Source organism: Heptranchias perlo, chromosome 24 (genome assembly GCF_035084215.1).
Source record: "Heptranchias perlo isolate sHepPer1 chromosome 24, sHepPer1.hap1, whole genome shotgun sequence".
In the NCBI taxonomy this organism is placed as follows: Eukaryota; Metazoa; Chordata; class Chondrichthyes; order Hexanchiformes; family Hexanchidae; genus Heptranchias; species Heptranchias perlo.
The window spans coordinates 10,768,382-10,790,668 of NC_090348.1; the positions used below are offsets into that span (position 1 = coordinate 10,768,382).

The 22,287-nt window shown below is 42.0% G+C and overlaps 1 protein-coding gene across 1 annotated transcript in view; it reads left to right on the plus strand.

Moving 5' to 3' along the window:
• LOC137341469 (1-phosphatidylinositol 4,5-bisphosphate phosphodiesterase zeta-1-like) overlaps nucleotides 1-22,287 on the plus strand; it is a 56,744-nt gene that overhangs the window by 32,383 nt on the left and 2,074 nt on the right. Inside the window, exons 7-12 of the mRNA XM_068004572.1 lie at nucleotides 2,876-3,058; nucleotides 8,334-8,490; nucleotides 9,615-9,731; nucleotides 11,561-11,730; nucleotides 14,611-14,743; nucleotides 16,593-16,742. Coding sequence (XP_067860673.1) covers nucleotides 2,876-3,058; nucleotides 8,334-8,490; nucleotides 9,615-9,731; nucleotides 11,561-11,730; nucleotides 14,611-14,743; nucleotides 16,593-16,742 — 910 coding nt within the window. The remainder of the gene's footprint in view (nucleotides 1-2,875; nucleotides 3,059-8,333; nucleotides 8,491-9,614; nucleotides 9,732-11,560; nucleotides 11,731-14,610; nucleotides 14,744-16,592; nucleotides 16,743-22,287) is intronic.

The window sequence follows — 22,287 nt, forward strand, 5'->3', positions numbered from 1 at the left end:
CCTGGGTGTGGGTGCCACCAAGTCACTCAGAATTATCTTTCGTGCCACCTGGAGGCAGGTGGCACTGATTGCCAACTCACCCCCCGGGACTGTAGAACAAAGCAGGAAGAAGTTCCACATTCTCAGCAGGGCAGGCAAGGCAACATATTGCATGCCTCTCCTCTTCACCCTCTCAAAGCAACACTCCTACAACTAACCTTTCACAATGCTCTCTGATTAAGGGCATGTCTAACTCCCTATCCTGCACTGAGACTACACAGCTGTTCTAGCACACAACTGCCTTGCACAACTCCAAAACCCCTTCCTCGATTTTAACACCATCACACCCAGATCTATTACTTCACCTCTCCCATGCCACAGAGACTTAAACTGCCAACTTTACCCTCATTTACTTATCTCTTTGTGGGGAAAATTGGTGGACAATGTCCAGCAAAGGCTGGGCACCGGAGGGGGCTTCCTCACCTTTAAACCCCTCACCCCTTCAAAGACAAGGCCATGCAGCTCATGGGGAGGTACTCAGCTCTTGTCAAGAGAGATGGTGAGGTGGGTGCCAGGTTACTGATTGAGAATTTGCATTGTCACCCTGGCATCCCTATTAAGCACTACACAGCCACAACTTTCTACCTGCTTTGTTGCCTCCTTAATCCCAAGTGGGTGATGCTCGCCCAGTCTTGCCTTCTACCCTCCCTTCCTGCAAATCCACCACCGTTACCAATGGCACAGGAGAAAGAAGATGATGGTGAAGAGGGTGACGAGGACCAAGCCATCTCGGAGTCGCAGGATACTGCCATCTCGCAGGGCAACAGCACATGCCAGGCTTCCAGCCGACCTCCCAGAGCACCATACCAGCAGAATGCAGGAGGCGAGACCAAGCTGCCCAGGAGCACCCTCCAGAGATACAGCCAGCAGCGACTCCAGAGATGCATGCCAGGAGCCAGCTGCCATGTGACAAGAGTCAGCTCCTGTGCAGCATGAGGAACCAACCACTTCCCCCAATCTTGGCACCTCAGGTGGCACTGAGAAGAAGCACGAGAATAGGTGCCCATAGGAAATGCCACACCCGCTCCTGAGACCCCGTGATGTTGGGCACGGGTAAGTCTGGGGTGTCCAAAGCAAGTGCAGGTGTCTGTAGGCAGGATGGTAACAAAATAATACTTAAAAATTTGTTTCTTACATTCAGAAATCTGTATTTAAAAGATTTCAGCCTCTTCTCTGTCCAGGACTTGCCCCTCCCGATCTCTGTAACCTTCTCATTGGCTCTCATCTTGACGTATGAAAATGAGGCCAGTGGCAACTTGCTGGTCGGATTGATGCACAGATCAGGGATTGTGAGGAAACTAGGGGGCAGCCCCTACCCAGGCTATTTAGGCTGAATTAGCTTCCACCCGGCTTTCTTCGTCAAAGATAAAAAAGTCAGTTAACGCTGGAAACAATGGGGGAATTCACCCCCATTGTTTTATTGTAATTTGTTATGAGGGCCAGAATTTGCTGCCAAAATAACGGCGAGTTTAATGATGCTCACCATTATTAACGTGTAAATCGTCCAGCAACTTGTGGCGAGGAAGAGATGCCGTGAATTGTGAATCGTCACAAATTTCTGGACGATTTGGGCTGCTCCGCCGTTAGCCTTGCAAAAATGACAGCTCGTCCTCAACCTCCCCGTGAGTTTCATGAAATTGCTGCATTTGTCCATTAATTACCAATTAAACTCGTCGTAGAAAGTAAGAGATGGAACTTAATGCATAAACACCCTTTTAATGAGGAGATTTACGTTCCTGCAATGGCACACAACCTCTCCGGCCCAGAAAGGGAACAATTTAAACTGTGGAGTCTCATCCTGCGCTGTTGTTAAAAACTGTTAATTTTTTTCCTTTCTTTCTCTTTTTTCTCTCTTAATCTAATCTTGCTTTCCCTCTATTTATTTCTCTTTCTGTACCTGATTTAATACTGATTCACTCTTTTTCCTTCTCCGTCGTTCCTCTGTTTCTTTCTCAATCCTTAAATCTCGTTGGTTAAGGAGATGGACTGTTGGTCCCATCGCTTGCCACGGTTCCAGTTGCCCCGTCGGCCGTTATCAGCTCGCGCTTCCAGCAATTTGTGGCGCAAAATATTTTTCCAGCTGAAGGGTGAGGAAAAAAGTCCAACAGGGCACGCCGTGAGATGTCTGACTGCAGCAAATTCTGGGCCTGACTCAACGAGCACTCTTGAGTATTATGAATATAAAACTGCAGCTTGGTACAGAGTTCACTGCACGGCACCTAATCAAACGGATGGGATTTAATTTATGTACCTCTTTGGCGTGCCTTCACATACCTAAATATGTTACGTTACAACTGGCTACCGCCAAGGAAGTAAGAAACTGTAGCTTTAAAGAGCCTTTTCTGGTGATTGTATCAAACTACTAGAGCGAGAGAATCTAAATGTACTCAAGTCCAACTTACAGTGAAACATACCAATATCCTCATTTTCATAACTATCCAATTAATTAAGCGCCTTGGGATATTTTACTATGTTAAAGGCGCTATATGAATGCAAGTTGTTGTTGAATAACATTACTCAGATACATAGTGCATCTTTGAACAGTTTTAGATATATGTCAATAACATTAGTTCCAATTTAACAGAATTATAACCTACAGCTTGGTCTGGACAGAAAACAGAGGCAACCCTATTTAACAAAAAGGGGCAATTTATTATAGTGCAATCATCTTCCCAACCGTAAAAATATCATTATAGACTTAATGAAACTAACAACAAATGTTCTGATGCCATAATGGAAGTAGTATCTTCACTCATGTTGCACAGGAAGAAAAGGCTGAATTGTTTGTTACGCTTAATTTCCTTATTCAATTTCCGTGGCCTTTTTCTCTTTGCAGGAGCTAAAACACAAGATATTGATCAAGTGTAAGAAAGTGCGAACGTTAAGTTGCACAGTACCAGGAAAGTGGCAACTTGTGGAAGGGGAGGTTGGAGAGTACAGAAGAGAATTGGACCCAGAGGCGGAATCTGAAGTCAAGAGTGTGGTACCAGCTGGGATACGTGCATTCAGGATGAAGAAGGTAAAGCCCAGGGTGGAGTGTAAATTGTCTTTAAGTTTTGCCAGATAACGGGAGTGAAATCAGTCTTAGGCAGAAGCATACAAACGGATAGCAAATTGGCAGCCCGTTTTACACCCCACTCCATTTTTTTTTTCCGAAGACCATAATTTTGCACATACTACATTGACCCCAGAATTTGAGACTTTGCCTCAGTAGAACAGTTTCCAATTTCTGACTCAAAAGTTGTGGCTTCAAGTCCCACTAGTGAGCACATCATCTAAGCTGCCATTTCAGTGCAGTACCAAGGGAGTGCTACACTTTTGGAGATGCCATCTTTTGGATGAGGTGGTAAACATAGACCCATGTATGCCTGTAGGATGCAAGAAATCCTGTGACACAATTTGAATATGAGCAGGGAGTTCTCCTGGTGTCCTAAACCAACATAGAGCAACTGGTCATTCATCTCATTTGCTGTTTATGGGACCTTTCTGTGGCCATATTAGCTGCCGCATTTTCTTGCATAACAACAGTGGCTACATTTCTTGTAATGCACTTCGGGATGTCCTGAGGAGACGATAACAGATTTTATAAATGCAAGCACCCTTTTCTTGTTGGATTGCTTCTCTATATCAAGCTGTAAGCACCATGTGCTTCAATTGTACTAAATTTCTGTTTTGGAATAGGTTTTAATATGTCCATTCTCACAACAACATCACACATTGTCGTCTGTGAATGTATTTGGAAACAATTTTCCAAGGACCTTTGATGCAAATTGCACCCATTGGGGGTGAAATTGGTCTTCAGAAAAGAAAATGGAGTGGGGTGTAAAATGGGCTGCCGATTTACTCTCGTCCGTTTGTGCCTAAGACTGATTTCACCCCCGTTATCTTGTGTAAGAGCAATACCTGTATAACCTCATGCATTGTGGGCTGTAGCTGTGAACTTCATGGAGGTTAAATTGTGGTGCAGTGGAATTTCAGTGAATAGAAATTTATTAAATGGGGACTGTTTTTATCACAAGGGGTTTAGAAGATTCTGCCCAGACCTACATGATGTAGAAGGCAAAAAACCCTTCAAATCCTGGAAATACACAGCAGGTTAACCAACATCCGGAAAAGACAAAAGACAAGTTAACATGTTGCATGCATAATCATCATCAGAACTGAAAACTAAAACGGTGGGGGCAGCACTTGTGATGGGGGCCTACATTGTTTCCCTTTTTGGGACTGCCACTGTGTTTTGCCAGCATTTTCTTTTTCAAGTTTCTTCCATTTTCTCTCCTTTTTGTTTATGTGGGCCTGTCCTATGCCTTTCGCTCTCTTAACTATTTGCATGTTTTTTTTGTTCTTTAACGGCTTGATCGGCAGCCCATCCACCACCTTAAACATTCACTCCCTCCACACTGGTGTACCATGGCTGCAGTGTGTACTATCCACAGGATGCACTGCAGCAACTCCCTAAGGCTTCTTCGACAGCACCCCCCAAACCCGTGACCTCCACCATCCAGAAGGACAAGGGCAGCAGGCGCATGGGAACATCGTCACCTCCAAGTTCCCCGACAAGTCACACACCATCCTGACTTGGACCTATATCGTCATTCCTTCATCGTCACTGGGTCAGCACAGTGGCTCTACCTTCACCACATAGGAACATAGAAACAGGAGCCACCAGTCAATTGGATGATGGCTGATCTGTACCTCAACTTCATTTACCCGCCTTGGTTCCATATCCTTGCCTGACAAAAATCTGTCAATCTTAATTTTGAAATTTTCAATTGATCTAGCCTCAACAGCTTTTTGGGGGAGAGAGTTCCAGATTTCCACTGCCCTTTGTGTGAAGAAGTGCTTCCTGACATCACCCCTGAATGGCCTAGCTCTAATTTTTAGGTTGTGCTCCCTTGTTCTGGACTCCCCCACCAGAGGAAATAGCTTCTCTCTATCTACCCTATCAAATCCTTTAATAGAAACATAGAAAATAGGAGCATGAGTAGGCCATTCGAACCTGCTCCGCCATTCAATATGATGTATCTCAATACCATATGCCCGCTCTCTCCCCATACCCCTTGATGCCTTCTGTTTCTAGAAACCTATCTACCTCCTTCTTAAATATATTCAGTGACTTGGCCTCCACAGCCTTCTGTGGTAGAGAATTCCACAGGTTCACCACCTTCTGAGTGAAGAATCATCTTAAACATCTCAATTAGATCACCCCTTAATCTTCTATACTTGAGGGAGTACAAGTCTAGCCTGTGCACATGGATTGCAGCGGATCACAATGAAGGCTCACCATCACCTCCTCAACAGCAATGAGGCATGGGCAATAAATGCCTGCCTTGCCAGCCATGCTCATATCCTGAGAATGAATTTCTTAAAAATGCCTTTCCACTAAAATTATATTTTAATATCATCTAACAGTTTTCCATTAAGCAGGTTACAGATCATAAAACCGATTAACTCCCTTTTCTATAATTGAAATATCTGTTGATTCCCCTCCCTTTTCTTTTATCCTCCATTATTTTCCAACTGCACTATTTGCTTACTTTCAGATTTCAGTTCTAAGGAAGAGTTACACCCGAAACGTTAATCTGCCTTTTCTCTTTGCCAACACGCTGTGTGCTTCCAACATTTTCTCTTTTCATTCCTTCGTAGTTTATATCACTGTCATTTTTGTCAATGAGCGAGACACCATGCATGATGTGTTTGGCAAATAAACGAAAAAAGATTTGCCGAACAATTTTGCATGAGGATAGAGCCCTTTTAAATTACATTCAGGCAAAGGCTTTCAAACAACAATCACTTTTTTTGTCATGCTGAAATTTGCTCCGGTGGTTGTTGGTGTCCCGAAATTTCATTACACAAAGTCACTGTGTTTGTTTTTCATACGTCCTTAAACTCTACAAAACAATAAGCCCTATTATTCAGAGCACGGCCAACAGTACTTTTAGTGCGTTTAATACCATGGCCTGTTTTATGATGTATGGGTGTAATGCAGTGAACTGAAACACTAATTTAACCAAATGGAAGATGTTGGACCAATCAGTTTAGAAAACTCAGCCATTTTCCAAAATATTTCAAACCCTTCGGGTTCACAGTTGATCTTTTGCAGTATTGCAGTTGAGTCCAAAATGTGCAACAAGCCAATTAGCATTAATTTGTATCACTGTCATGCTTGCAGTGAATACTTTGGAAGAAGTTTTCAATTGATCACTTTTCATAGGGAACATAAATTATAGGGTTCAACTGGCACAAACCAAAGCCAGTATGATTATACTAATGAGAACAAAAACCAGTGGGAAAAAAATTCCAGAATCTGTAGGAGTGGGTGGCCGGGGTGGGGGCGGTGAGTTTGAGGGAGAGGGAGAAGTGATGTGTTGCAAGTTTCTTGCATATGAAATATTAAATAAACATCTGGCTTGGAGAAGAAAAGTCAGCATTGGACAACCAAGTGACAAAGCAAAAAGAAGGAAACTAAACAACGGTGTTGTTTCATAACGTTAAATCTAGTCGCCTTCGCCATATCATTTTCAACATAGAGTCAAAAAAAAGGACATCAGTTTCTTAAAGTTAAAAAAAACTTACGTGTTTTACAATTAACAGAAGAAATGAGTTTCTCCTGGCCCACAAGCAAGCCTCCGTAAAATGAAAAATACAACTTTGCTGGGCCTCTTCTGACCACGATCCTGCTTCTCGCCAGCTTTCACTGGCGTCACCACTGCGATCGGCTGTTAAAATCATGTCGTGGTCCGAAGGACGTCATCGGACCCCGATATTTAAATAAAGAGGCTCCGCTGCCTAAAACCCGGCAGTTAAAATGGCGGCGGGGCAAACATGGGAATGCAGTGGGAAGCATGCGACCACCATTTTAAACAGCTGCCTGTCCCCGGAAGGATTAAAATCGGGCCTTATATCTCTCATTAGCCCCCTTGTTTCCTATTTTGTAACCAGCTTGGTACCCAGTAACAAGCTTTGCCCTCGATTTCCTTGTCTTTTGTTTGATTAAAAGTCTTTCCTGTGCAATTTTAACAAAAGCTTTCTACCGATCCAAAAAAAAACATGTGAAGGAATTTCATTGTCTACTTTATCTGTAACAGTGGAACTAGTTCAGGGTGGGGAGAAGGTCTACAGCTGGATGGACCACCCACATCCCACTGGTACCAATGTCTTCATTGAGAGGATAAAGAGGCCAGTGGGGGAGGATTTAAACTCGTAAGGAAGGGTTATGGCTTACAAATAAGTATTGTGAAGAGGAAAAGCAGTTTACAATAGTAAGCTCAAGAGGGAGGGAGTTATGGAAAGACACAGCTTAGGACAGATGGAAACAGCTCCAGGAAAATGATAAAGAAGGAAAGAACAACAAGAAAGGGAAAATGTACTGAAGAATATGAATAGACCAAGATTACAGTGTTTATACACAACTGTGCAAAGTAATAGAGTTTAAAGTTGGGGAACTAGAGACATTAATTAGAATGAAAGGACATGATGTATCAACCTTGATGGAAACTTGGCTTCAGCCAGTGTAAGACTGGGAACCAAAGGGTATATTTTATGTTCCCATGTACTGGCAGTGAAAGTGTGCAATGGGAATGGGAGGGGAGGTTAAATTCTGCAAAATCAATGGTGGTAAACTGTTCTGGGAGAATGAGAGATTCGCGCTGTGCCATTGCACAGACCTCATTAGAGGTCGAAAACAATGCAAATGGGGTGGGGCTACTGTCTCACAATTTTCCGTTTGGTTGCACCTATAATGTGAATCTTTTAAGATGCCATGGATACAATGATGAAGGATTGTAGGATCTTTCCAGATGGATAAGCTAAGAATGATTTTCTTCTTCTGTTTCTATCTTGTGTTCTTCCCCTTCTGAAACCATGCTGGATGCTCATTAGGTTATTGCTATACCGGTACTCCTCCCTTTCAATATTTGATCTGCTATTAATGGTTGGCTTGTGGGTTTCTGGGTCAGATGTGTCACACATTTTGAAGTGAAAAAGGTATTATATTTGCTTGTTCCCAGTCTTGCAGAATCTCAGCAGCACCTGATGACTCCATTCATTAAAGGCCAAATAGTGCTTTTATTGCAGCGCAGAGTTCACGTGATCTGTAGCAGACATCATAATGGCTGCATAAGACGAATGATCAAAGTACAACTCAACAACGTGAATACTGAACAATGGAACTGCTTTCGTCATGCTTGGAAACTCTTCCCCATGAGCACCGCCTATGTTAGTTTCGTTCCCAGATTTCATTTTGTAATTCTAACCATTTTGCCACCCTGTGGCATTATTTTTGCATCTTGCAGAAAAGGAAGGTTGGACTCGCAATGGAGTTCTCGAACATCATTGTATATACAAAGTCAGTTGAATTCAAAGACTTCAAACATTCGCTGGCCCATCAACTGTTTTACGAAAGTAATTCATTTTCAGAACACAGAGCTATGAAATTAGTAAAGCAATCAGGTATGTGTATATTAAATTCAGATTTTTTTCCGTTTTCCTGAAATGTATTCTGAATGATTAAAAATAGAGCACACATTTTTTTTCAGCTTCTCTCTCATCTTATTAGAGCAGCAGCTGCTATTTCCTATCTTTTCTCTTTATATCGGGGTGACGGAGCAGATGAGTTTCAGCGCCATTACTATCGTAGAATTGCTGTAATATAGTTGTAGAGTCAGCTGTCACTGTAATCAATCTTACCACGGGCCAATGTATTATAATAGGTTGCTTTCCTGAAGCTGCAAATATTTGAGGACATCCAGTAATTTAATTGAGAGCTCAGAGAGAGTACCATGTATTAGCAGCATGCATTCGGAGGGAGGCTTTATCCCTCTAATTTAATATTTTAGTGCAGATCAAATTCAAAATAGCTGATCCCACATATGATGCAGGAGTTTGTAGAAGTAGCAATAAGAGCAGATGCAGCTTTTCAGCATATTCAAGCAGTTGATTCATTGACTGAAGGTGGTGTGGGGATATGTGGAGGTTAGAGGTAAATTTATCACAAGGTTAGGGTGGAATAGGTTTATAACTTGGCCAAGAATTTGCCAAAGTTGCCCAATTGAAGGACGTGATTGGTTAGAATCTAGCGCTCTAGCTATAGAGTTACGTAAAAGTGAAAGGTTTTTAAAGAAAAAAATATTGCACCGTGTAGTTTTCCTTAGATCTGTATAGATTATTGCACTTGGAAATGTGTTAATAATTCGAGAATGAATTTCTAGTTACCGTGGCGTTCCTATATGCAGTGTGGTGATGCAGCGTATTGCTGTACCAGTATTGGAATAGTTCCGCCCCTGTTTGGTTCCCAGCCTTTGTTGGGCTCTTATGGATGGGGAGGAAATCAGAGTCGGCCTGAGTCATTCTTTATCATCCAGCAACTGGACCACAGAACAGCAACAACAGAGGCCTGGGTACTGGTAGCTTGCTTGTCCATTCTGTTAGATAATGATATGTGGCAGGACTCATGGAGAAAGGATTAAAAATAGAAAAAAAGAAAAAAAGAAAAGAAAAGTAATGCATTTCTTTGTGTGTATTTAATTGTGCCATATATCTTTGTTTTAAATAATGTTAAATATCCTTTCTTTCAGCTTGTGAATTTGTACTACACAATTCAAAGTTCCTTTCAAGAATCTATTCAGAAGGTGCTAGAAGAAATCCTTCCAATTACAAACCTCATGAGTTCTGGAATGTTGGGTGTCACATGGGTAAGCTTCACCTCCATGTAATATGATTACATATTTACTTCATGAACCACTGTTATGGGTCTTCCTAAAGTTAAAAAAAAAGTACTTTGGCTTTGAGGTTTCACTGTGGGATGGTGGCATATGAACACTTAACACTTTCACCCAGAAATACTTTGAAAGTCAGCCCCATACACTTTCACCTTCAACAGCTGCAGACTCAACTGGATTGCTCTCTTATCTTTACACACCCATGGCTTGGAACCTATTCATTGTTGGGGGGTAGGCCCATTAAACAGTCTGTCGCTAACCAGTTGCTTCTGCTCTATTTCCTCCTCATCCGCTATCTCAAGAGCTAGTGGCATGCCCATGGTATGCGTTAAGTTGTCTTGGTCAGGCAAGGTTGGATGTTTTGGAGTGGGGAGGTCAAGTTCCAAAACAGCTTTCTCCAAATTGCAGCTCCAATCCACATTAAAAAGGCACAGAAATTCTAAGACTTTTACAGGGCAAAAAATAACTTGGCATAACAAAGACCAGCAAGAGCCGCGGAAACAAAAAGAGAGGCCAGCCTAGAATTAAGTACAGTACTCAACTCGTATGGAGTACAAAATTTGTCGTAGAAGAATAACCATCATGTTTGATGAACAGAGGTATAAAGGAATGTCACAGGATCTCCGAAGATAGTCGACCGATGATGATGATGACCTTCAGAAGGTCATCTGAAATAATATTCTGAATTTACCATTTCCAATTTTTAACTATCTTGAGGGTCAGCTGTGGCTCAGTGATGGCACACTCGCCTCTGAGTCAGAAGGTCATGGGTTCAAGCCCCGCTCCAGAGACTTGAGCACAAAATCTAGACCGACACTCCAGTACAGTACCGAGGGAGTGCTGCACTGTCAGAGATGCTGTCTTTCGGATGAGATGTTAAACAAAGGCCCCATCTGCCCTCTCATGTGGACATAAAAGATCCCATGGCACTATTTGAAAAAGAGCAGGGGAGTTCTCCCTGGTGTCCTGACAATATTTATTCCTCAACCAACATCACTAAAACAGATTATCTGGTCATCATCACATTGCTGTTTGTAGGACTTTGCTGTGTGCAAATTAGCTGCCGCATTTCCTACATTACAACAGTGACTATACTTCATAAAAAGTACTTAATTGGCTGTAAAGTGCTTTGAGATATCTTGAGGTCATGCAAGGTGCTATATAAATCCAAGCCTTTCTTTTTTTATTTTCTACACCCCTACAAGATCATCTGTTAGACATCCAGGCAGAAAAGCCCTAGTTTCTCATTACTCAGTCCCACATTAAGCGATACCTTAATGAAAATCTGAGTGAGGAACTTCCTTGATTTTTTTTTTGGTAAGTGGACTGTCCAGAGTCAAACTAAGTCTTGCAGATCAAGAAGGTCCCAGGTATGATCCCTGGTCTGTGCTGAGTTAGCTGATTTCAGCTGGAGGAGCAATAGAGGTATTACGATTAGCCTCAGTGCCCCTAGAAAAGGGAATGCATAAATTAGCCAGGACTCCTCTGCTAGCAAAACACGTATGTGGATGTCAGATGAAGGGCAGCATTAAGCTTGGCTGTGATATCCCCTTCTATGGTCAAATAGTCCACCAATGTTCACCGTTTCACCTCACATATGAAGGATGCCCACTTTGGGCATGGCACTGGAGGACAATTGGTAAGTGTGGAACAGTATCCCAGGATGAACTAGCCTTTCAGTGGATGGTGGGGGGAAAGAAGAATTAAAATAACATTTTATAAAAAATCTATGTGAATACAGCCAGACTATTGTATTTACAGTTACCGCAACCTTACTTGAACTTTTTTTTTTGTGTGCACAGTTGCTTTAAATTATGAGGTTCCTGGATTGGGTATGGACCTTAACAGAGGAAAGTTTCAGGATAATGGAGGATGCGGCTATGTTCTTAAACCCACTTTCATGAATAACGACATCAAGTTTGACCCACTGGCTTCTAAACAGAGTTTTGATCCAGTGATTGTTGTAATACAGGTTAGTATTAGGTAATTGTATCAAACATAGGAACAAGTTTAGTCGGTCATACTAGGCTTAGAATGGCAGTAACAAGAAGTGTATTGGTCCTCTCAGTATGCATTGGGAGAACACAGACAGCTTTTTTTGTCTAGTTATTCTCTTCTCACTTACAGTCTGTGGCTTAGAGGACTGTCAGACCCCTGGCTGTTCTGATTGATGGGACAAAAGAATGAGGATGTCCTTTTCTTCCCCTCTTGCCTTATATATACATACATACACACACAAATATATACACACGTGTGTGTGTGTGTGTGTGTGTGTGAGAGAGAGAAAGAGATTAACTGGTTAAAGCTGTGCATTGCTAAAATGCTAATCTTTTTAATATGCAGCAACAAAGACAATGATTCATAATAAAATACCTTTTTGAAGCTCAACAAAGTGCATCCAATAAAGCATTATTCCCAGCTCACAGATTAGTATCTACGCATTTTAGAATTGCTCAACATTTTGCCAAAAAAAAATCAAGCAAACTTGAAGTTTTTAATTTTCCTTCTATTTCATATTGAAGCTGCTCGGTGAATATGACACAGCTACTCTCTCAACCTTGCATGGTTAAATTTCTAGTGTTGACTCTCCTTACTCCTGTAAATCAATTAACCTACGTCTTATAAAATGTGCTCTTTGGTGGTGGAGCGGGGGGATATATTTTTCATCATAATGAGCTGACAGATGTTATCGCTGGGGAATGGAACACTTTTTCGTTTCTTTTTGCACCGTCAGCATCAAGTACCGCATGAGTCAGATGCAGAATTAAACTCCTCTACAACTCTTTAAACGTTACGGGGTAGAAATCCGTCTTGAGCAGTAACACTAAACGGGCGGATCGCATTGGCCGCCTGTTGTACGGCTCACTTGATATTCCATTCTGTTGACATTAATGGAACTGAATATCTGGCGGGGAGTAAAGCGAGTGGCTGATTGGATACCGCAAGATGAATTTCTACCTCAAGATTTTTCGTGGAATGCTGAAGATTCCCAGTGGGAAATTTGCTTCATCCTATTACACAAGACCACTCAATACGTCAAATTCAGCTTCCTTGTACTCCCAGCATGAAGGTCAGTAGATGGGGACACCGGTTGGAGGTAAGGCTACAACATAGTAGCAGCAATTCTCTGTCCCATGGATCTTTCAAGTGAGACTCCATGCTGGGAACATGTGATCACTAAATAAACCCTGGTGCTATTCAAAGTACAGTTAGATGGGAAGGTTAATGTATCAGAGGGTTGAGCTGTGATGGGTCGAATGGTCTTCATCAGATGATTTTTATTAATTGTTATTTTTCTTCCTAAAATTTTGGTTTTAGGGTTAAATCCTATCAATTTATGAATTAAAAAAGCAGGCAATGCGATACTTCAGACAATGTTGTGGCATTAAGTGTGTTCACTTACTATACGACCATTAATGCTCCATATTCAGATAAACGACATCTCAACTTACTGCCATGGATAACTTTCATTTATTGCCCCACACAATCTTCTCATTGCCACTGGTATATTACGCAACAGATGAGTGTGATCATTGAAGTGGGATATGTAAACAGACTGTACATCTCACCTGACAACTTGATGAACATCTTCATTAAATGAAGATTGTTGTTGCTAGGCATTGTATAAAGTAAGGACCTAATTAACGCCCTAAGCTTCCTATCCAAATTATTACAACGAATCATTAATCATCAGCTTAATAACAACAACAATTTGCATTTATGTAATGTCTTTAACATAGTAAAACGTCCCAATGCGTTTCACAGGAGCGATTATCGAACAAAATTTGACACCGAGCCACATAGAGATATTAGGACAGGTGACCAAAAGCTTGGTCAAAGAAGTAGGTTTTAAGGAGCATCTTAAAGGAGGAGAGAGAGGTATAGAGGCGGAGAGGTTTAGGGAGGGAATTCCAGAGCTGAGGGCCTAGGCAGCTGAAGGCATGGCCGCCAATGGTGGAGTGATTAAAACCAGGGATGTGCAATAGGCAAGCATTGGAAGAGCGTAGAGTTCTCAGAGGGTTGAAGGGCTGGAGGAGATTACAGAGATAGTGAGGGGCGAGGCCATTGAGAGATTTGAAAACAAGGATGAGAATTTTAAAATCAAGACGTTCCCGGACCGGTAGGTCAGCGAGCACAGAGGTGATGGGTGAATGGGACTTCGTGCGAGTTAGGATACGGGCAGCAGAGTTTTGGATGAGCGGGCAGCAGAGTTTTGGATGAACTCAAGTTTATGGAGGGTGGAAGATGGGACGCCAGCCAGGAGAGCATTGGAATAGTCGAGTCAAGAGGTAAGGCATGGATGAGAGTTTCAGCAGCAGATGAGCTGAGGCAGGGGTGGAGATGGGCAATGTTACGGAGGTGGAGGTAGGTGATTTTGGTGATGGAGCAGATATTAGATACACATCTAATTGTTCATTATTGCTTGAAGAATTTGTATACAGCTCACTTTGGAGGAAGATTTCCTCTGCTGTTTGTAGCAAAATGTATTTGTAACTGTAAAGACGACATTGATGATTTCATTAGAAATGATGACTGGAAGAATTTTCCAATCTTTATTTTGATGAAGAATATCTGCTTTCCCACAAATATAAATGCCATTGTTTAGCTTTTCTTTGTAAATGTAATAACAAATCCAATTATCCTACACTTCCAGTACAGAGCCTTGCTAGACAGGAGCAGAGACCAGAGGTAGGGCTACAATAGTTTTGCACCAATTCTCTGGCCTAGACTTGTTGAGGGAGGCTCCCTGGTGGGGGTGCAGAATCACCGAATAACCCCAGTAAACTTATGTTACTTGTGGTACTAAATGCGGTCTGGAACTGTATGACTGACTGATATTCTCTTTGTATAGATTATTAGTGGTCAGCATCTACCTATCTGCAGAACACAGAGTAAAATATCAGTCGATGCCTGTGTACGTGCAGAAATTTATGGTGTACCCACAGACAATGCAGTACAAGAAACCAAGGTCTTACTGTCTGCAGGTGAGAAAGTTTCAAGTGTGAATTTTGTGTGAATAAAGATGCCATGTTGCTACGTAAAACATCAGAGAAATTATTTCTAACACTGGGCTGCAGGGTGTTGTCTCATTTCTACCGAAATGATGTATTCAAGTTAAAACTTTACAAAAAATCAAAACACAAAAATAATCTTTTATGTAATGAAAGGTTTGTCATTTTTCACTACTTTCCTAGCAAACTTCATGGATGCTATTGTATGATATATTTATCCAAATTTCCCTTAAAGTTTTGGTCTCCTTACTTAAGGAATGATATACTTGCCTTAGAGGGGGTGCAACGATGGTTCATTAGATTGATTCCTGGGATGAGAGGGTTGTCCTATGAGGAGAGATTGAGTATAATGGGCCTATATTCTCTGGAGTTCAGAAGAATGAGAGATGGTCTCATTGAAACATATAAAATTCTTAGAGGGCTTAACAGGATTGATGCTGAGAGGTTGTTTCCCCTGGCTGGAGAGTCTGGAACTAGGGGTCATGGTCTCAAGATAAGGGGTCGGCCATTTAGGACCGAGATGAGGAAAAATTTCTTCACTCAAAGGGTTGTGAATCTTTGGAATTCTCTATCCCAGAGGGCTGTGGATGCTCAGTCGGTGAGTATATTTAAGACTGAGATCAATGGCTATTTGGACCCTAAGGGAATGAAGGGATATGGGGATAGGGCGGGAAAGTGGAGTTTAGGTAGGAGATCAGCCATGATCTTATTGAATGGCGGAGGCAGGTTCAAGGACCGTATGGCCTACTCCGGCTCCTATTTCTTATTTTCTTATTAAAAGATAAAATGGCTTCTGTCTCAAATACAGCTTGTGGTACAACATTCCAAGCTCCAACAACCCTGTGTAAAAAACAATTTTCCCAACCTTTCTCCTCACTCAGTGACAGTTTTAAACTGATGCTCCCTCTTCTATGACTCCCCTAACCTTTCCCTATTTGCCCTATCAAATCCCTTTATAATTTTAAAAAACTGTATTAAAAATCATCTTAGCCTTCTTTTCTCCAGTGAAAACAGGCCCAATGTCTCAAGTCTCTCCCCGTAACTATACTTCATCCTTCATTGTTCCTGCTGTAATGCATCCAGTTCAATGTCACATGAACTGACACTAATGGCCAATGAATATGCTCTATGTTTGTTTCTGATGAACAGTGTTATGTTACTTTATGTGCTTGAAACACTTGTAGGAGAAAGTACATGGAAATATAGAAAGCTCAGTGACTTGTGTTTCCCACAGTTATATTTATTAATAAACTATGAGGATGAATCTTATCGACAAAGACGATTCTGCTGCCCGAAACGCATCATCATTTTACAGCAATAAATGTGCTTAATTGATATCACTGATGGTTCTCATCAATGAACATGTCCAAAAGGTAGAATGGAGCCCTATATTTTTCTGGTTCATGAATGTTGTTTTGGGGCAATGGTTCACTTCTTAAAGCTTGGTGTATAATATGTGCTGTGTTCATAGCTAACCAACGGTAAAACTCGGTTAACCCTGCTTTGGGAAAAGAATTAAGACTACAGAGCAGGAACTGGGACTAAAATCTATGCCTGCTTCCATTCTGTTTGGCAGCCACACTTGCTGATAAGCCCCATTGGTGGTGACACATGAATGCATCTGCTATCACAGAAAGACCCTAGAGGGCTGTAGAGCAGTCTTTGTACAGGATTCATCGCCATAGGTCAGAATTCCTAAGTAAGCATAACAGTGGGAGGCTAAGTACTTGGTATTTATAGCACGCTCTCTAGCAGATATATTCTCCATCCGCATTAACTCTGATTCCAGCAAACTGAATTCTTAAAATGTCTTTTTTTTTAGGAAGCTATCCCAAATGGAATGATTGTTTGGTCTTTTGTGTTCAAGTTCCGGAACTCGCATTAGTACGATTTATAGTAAAAGACATTAATCCTCTCAGTGAGAATGAATTGCTTGGTCAGTACACGTTGCCATTTACAAGCATGAGAAAAGGTAAAGTTGTCACAGATTTTTCTGGCAAACAGTGGTCTTGCAGCTGAAACCTGTCTTCAGCAACAATCCTAACAACATATTGATGATTCACAATTGAACATCTGTTAATGGAAAACCAAAAAAAACCTCTCAACTTAAATGTAATCACTATAGACAGGATTCACTGTAGTAGAATTTATGCATCTGCCCATTGTAATGAGTTAAAAATTACAAATGATAACTGATGGATTATATTTTTTGTGCTTTTAACAGTGTCAATTTCAGGTACTAATGAATTATGTTTTACAAGCAACATATTACATGCAAGGCTTTAGGAACATATGAACATAGGAACAGAAAAAGGCCATTCAGCCCCTCGAGCCTGTTCCGCCATTTAATCAGACCATGGCTGATCTTGTATCTCAACTCCATTTACCTGCCTTTGTTGCATATCCCTCAATACTCTTCGCTAACAAAACTCTATCGATCTCAGTCTTGAAAATTTCTCTAGCAATCCATAGACCTTTGTGTGAAAAAGTGCTTCCTGATTTCACTCCTGAATGGCCTAGATCTAATTTTAAGATTATGCCTACCTTGTTCTGGACTCTCCCACCAAAGGAAATAGTTTCTCTGTATCATTTTAAACACCTCAATTTGATCACCCTTCAACCATCTAAACTCCAGGGAATACAAACCAAATTTATGCAACCTGTCTTCGTAATTTATCTCTTTAAGCCTTGGTATAATTTTGGTGAATTTGGACTCTATCCCCTCCAAGGCTAATATATCTTTCTTGAGGTGTGGTGCCCAAAATGGAACACAGTACTCCAGATGGGGTCTGATCAAGGCTCTTTACAAACTGAAGCATCACTTCCTCACTTTTCCTAATCTCCTTGCGATAAAGACCAAAATTTAATTAGCCTCTTTGATAACTTTTTGTACGTGTGCACTAGCTTTTAGTGATTTATGTACATGGACACCTAAATTCTTTTGCTTCTCCACAGCTCTTACTCTCTCACCATTAAGAATATATTCCGATTTGTCTTTCTTAGATTACCTCACACTTGCGCCACCTTCACGATTGTCCATTTTGCACTACTGCCAAAGACCAATTCCACCCCCAGTGTTCTAGAAAACTGTCCCGAGTACATTCTAGAAGTTCATTGCCTTTACCACTTGAGCTGTTCTGCTTCTCCTAATCTATGTGAAAATTAACCACATTGTTTCTGTTACTTGCTTCCCTGATTTCCGTCTTTATACATCACCTCCCCCACCCCACTGCAGAACTACTATTGCATACCCCAGTGTCAAGTGGTGAAACACTAACCAGTTCTGTTGAATATGTTTTGGTCTATGTCAACTGATTGTTATCTCCTTCACATCCAGGTTTCTTCCTCAAACAGCTTTTTATTTTTAAATATGTACTTAAAGGACAACAGGTACCCAGGGGTATGATTCAAGGGCTGACATCTCTTGGATCCTGCTTACAGTTCACCATTCCAGTTGAATCCTTCAAAGTACTATTGCTTTGTCTAACATTGTTAGGTTCTCGTGTCTATCAGGTGGGAATACCTTAACTTTAACTCCTAAGTGGCTGCTGCCACAAAATAGTGGTTTACCCCATTTTGTCTTTTATTTCTACTTTCTTTCTTTCCTCTTTTTCTTACCTTTCTCCCTATTTCCCTCTTTCAGCATTTTCTCTGGCTCTCTGATTTCTATTTAACAAAAAATGACAAGCCTAGGAGTTATCTGCCTATTAGCTACACATTGATAGTGGAGAAAATACTGAGTCTGTTATACAGAATGTATTCCAGAGAGTGAAGGCACTAACTCAAAGCCAACATGGATATCACAATTGTTTGAGGATGTAACAAAAGCTGGGTAATAAAGATAATGTGACAGCTATTATATGTATTGACTTTCAGAAAGTGTTTCAGTAGATTCCACATTAAACTTGTGGTTACATTGAAAGCTCAGGGAATCTGAGGTGCAGTTGTAAATTGTTATTAATTGGCTAGATAATAAGAAACAAAGGATAGTCGTCAACGGTAATGGTTCTGTTTAGGCATCTGTGACTTAATGGAGTGCTCCTGAGATCAGTCATCTCTAACTGCTGATGACCTTGATGAATTGTAAACAATTTTACAACACCAAGTTATAGTCCAGCAATCCAGTCCATCACCGGCATCTCCACATCATGACCTTGATGAAGGTATTGTAAGGAAAATGTTTACGTTGTGTGGGAAAGCAAGATATTAGGCATGATTTTAATAAGGATGGTAACGGAGGGCAGGGGGGTGTCAATGGGCGCGCGGCAAACGCGAATAATAAAAACTTACCTTTCCCCATGCGATCACGACTTAATTAGTGGCCACTAACCTTGTTTCCGGGTTTGCCATCCTAAAACTGCGCAGCGGGCGGACTGTGCACCTGCATGACAGGCTGTCAGCTGCAGCGTCTGGATTTAAAGGGCCATTGCTCCAATGGATTTTGCTGGAGCAAAGAGCAAGAAGACACAATGGAGCAGCACAGGGGCAAAGCTGCTCCAAGTTTCAGCGATGCCTCACTTGAGGTGCGGGTGGGGGGGGGAAATGGGAACTATTTTCCCAACCGACAGGAGGAAGCGTCCTGCCTCCACCACCAAAGAGGCCTGGCTCGAGGTGGCAGAGGTCACCAGCAGGAGCAACATCTCCTGCACTCAGGTCCAGTGCAGGAAGCGTTTCAATGACCCAACTAGGTCAGCAAAAGTGAGTACAATTACTGATTCTCCTGCATTCCATGGTGCACATCAACCTCCAAACCCCCCCTCACATCATTCTGCACTGCCAAGACTACTCCATCACATCACTCCTCACACCCACTTAAGGCTCATCCTCAACTTACCTTCACTTCCTGAGCACTTCCTCACCTCCCCACCTCCCCATTTGTGACCCCACCACTATCACTCACCCCAGTCCTGATCCAATGTGACGTCTCTGTCTGATACTCACCCTTTGATGCACCTCTTTCACAGTCAGCCTCACCCAAAGCAATGCATTCATCAGCTAACCATTTCACCATCACTCACTCGTCTGTACTTTCTCCCCTTCTAGAAGAGAGCGCAAAATGCAAGGGAGAGGGCGAGGACTGGAGGGTGGGGGGGGCCACAACAAATATTGTTCCTCAGAGAGGCTGAGGAGGCGGCCCTGGAGATCAGCCGCACCCTTGAGTGCCTGTCCATTGGGGACACCGAGACTGGCACCCCACAAATGTCTGGTAACACAACTTTAACATTCATCGCACACAACATGAATTGATCTTAACAGTGATTGGCATGTTGAACACCTCTGTATGCTCATCACATGACATACCTGTGATGATGCTTAATATTGCCTTCTGATCTTTTACAGGCCCTTCAACGACCGCAGCGATGGCAGAGGGCGATTCCTCAGAGGAGCTCCCGGCCTCTGAGGGTGCACCGTCACATCTTAATGCGCCATCCACCAGCTCAGATACTCACACCTCGGTGGGTCCTAGTATTCAGTTAGTTGGGTTGGCACCCGGTGAGTCACCACACACAAGTAAGCACGAGTAGACACTGATGGCAGGGGCAGCTGTGGAGAGTCCGCGTCAGTGGGCGCACTCCTCTCCAGGCTCTGCTCAGCTGGACGCTGATTCTGGCCATTCTTTAAAAGGAGAATGATCGAGGGGCAGGCAGCACATTTGCGAGATACTGGAACAGGAGCCACGCACACTCTCCACGATAGCGCAGAGGATGGAGGAGTCCAACTCCTGCATTAGTGGAATGGTGGCACAAATACGTGAGGGAATCTCTGAGATGGTGTCACAGGGACGTGAGGAATTGTCTGAGATAGTGTTGCAGGTAACTGCGGAAATGTCTGCGATGGAGAGAAGGCTAGCCTCCATTGAGCTAGAAGCAGGGCAGAGGTAACAGTGAGGGAGTGGGAAGGGAAGCCATTGTTGGAGATGTGCTGGCTATAATTGGATAGTGGAAACAAGGAATGGCACTTTCACTGAACCAGATAACAGAGGAAAAGCATTAGAGGAGGATGGTGTGGTCAACTGTGTCAAAGACTGCATCATGAAGGATGTGGAGGAAAAATGCACCATAGTCACAGTCACAGAGGATGCCATTTGTGACTTTGGATAGAGCCATTTCAGAGCTGTGACAGGGGACAGAAACCTAATTGGAGAGATTCAAACATGGAGTTGCGGGAAAGATGGATTTGGGAGTGGACAACATGCTTAAAGATTTGAGAGGAAAGAGCAGTTGTAGATGGGGCGGTAGCTTGCAGGAGAAAGAGAAATAAAAGGTGACATGAGTAGTTAACAGGAAGGAGAGAAGACAGGAGCAAAGGGCCCGAGAGAGGCAAAGAGGGGGAAAAAAGAACATAGAGGTAATGGGCTTGGGTCTGTACTCAAGAAAAATATTTTGGGTGTTCACCAAAAAAGAATTTTGTCCCATTGTTTATCAGCAATTAGCAAGGCAAATAGACTCATGTTTTATGGTAGATAATGGAGTATGGGTAAAGTAGTGGGAATTGAAGTTTCTAATTAGACTGCACTTGAAACATTGTGTTCAGTTTTGGCAGCCAGAAAGATATAGAGAGATTGGAAAAGGTCAAGGAAAGAAAGGTAAAGAGATCATGCTGGGTCTTTTGAAGTTGAATTTTGTATTCAGTAAGTTGAAGGATGTCAGTGGTGAGGGGGCAGTACATTTTTCTATTTGCTGCACACCACGTCAGCATCAAGCACTCCAAGTTCAGATGCAGCATAGTTAGATACAGGATAAAGTTCCCTGTAACTCAGTCCAAATGATGTGCCTGACCTCAAACTCTGAAGAGCACCCTTTACTGCACGAGTCTAACACTGCCATTACTTGCTGTAGCTATCATTGGGGCGGCTCTGAGGTGGCTAATTTATGTCTAGTTAGAGCTCAATTATATCCAGTTTCTTGCTGGAGATTTGCAGTTTTTCTTTTAATGCTGTGGTGAGAGAGGTATTTAAGACGGAATTAGGAACAGTACTAAGACAGTAGGAAAATGCACATGGTCAAAGTGGGTCATAAAAATGAACTTAAATTAATAATGGGGTGAGGTGGATGGTTGATGCAGTAATTCTTTCATTCCTACCTCCTTATTTGTTTTTTCTGTTTCTCTTCATTTATGCTTTTGGGAATTTCCTTTTCAAACTCAGTTTCTTTTCCATCTGGGTCCTTTTTCCACTGCTTTTAATTACCATGACTTGTTCTGAGAGGTCGCCAGTACATACAGTTCTTGAGATGTGCAGCTGAATAAGGTTAGGTAAAGTGTATGGTCACAGCAAGAAAGACCCTAAAATGTAGATTGGCTATCATTGAGCTGCTTTGTAAAGGGCTTGCCGATTGTCCTCCTTATTTTATTGTTATTGCATCATTTATGAATAGGGAAAGTAGGATGATTAAAAAAATTGGAGCCATTTCCCATCACCTAATAATTCATAAAACGAAAAAAAAGGGAACACTGATTCTATATATATACACATTCTAATTAGTACCACTAAATGCAATTTAATATTGATTCTCAGA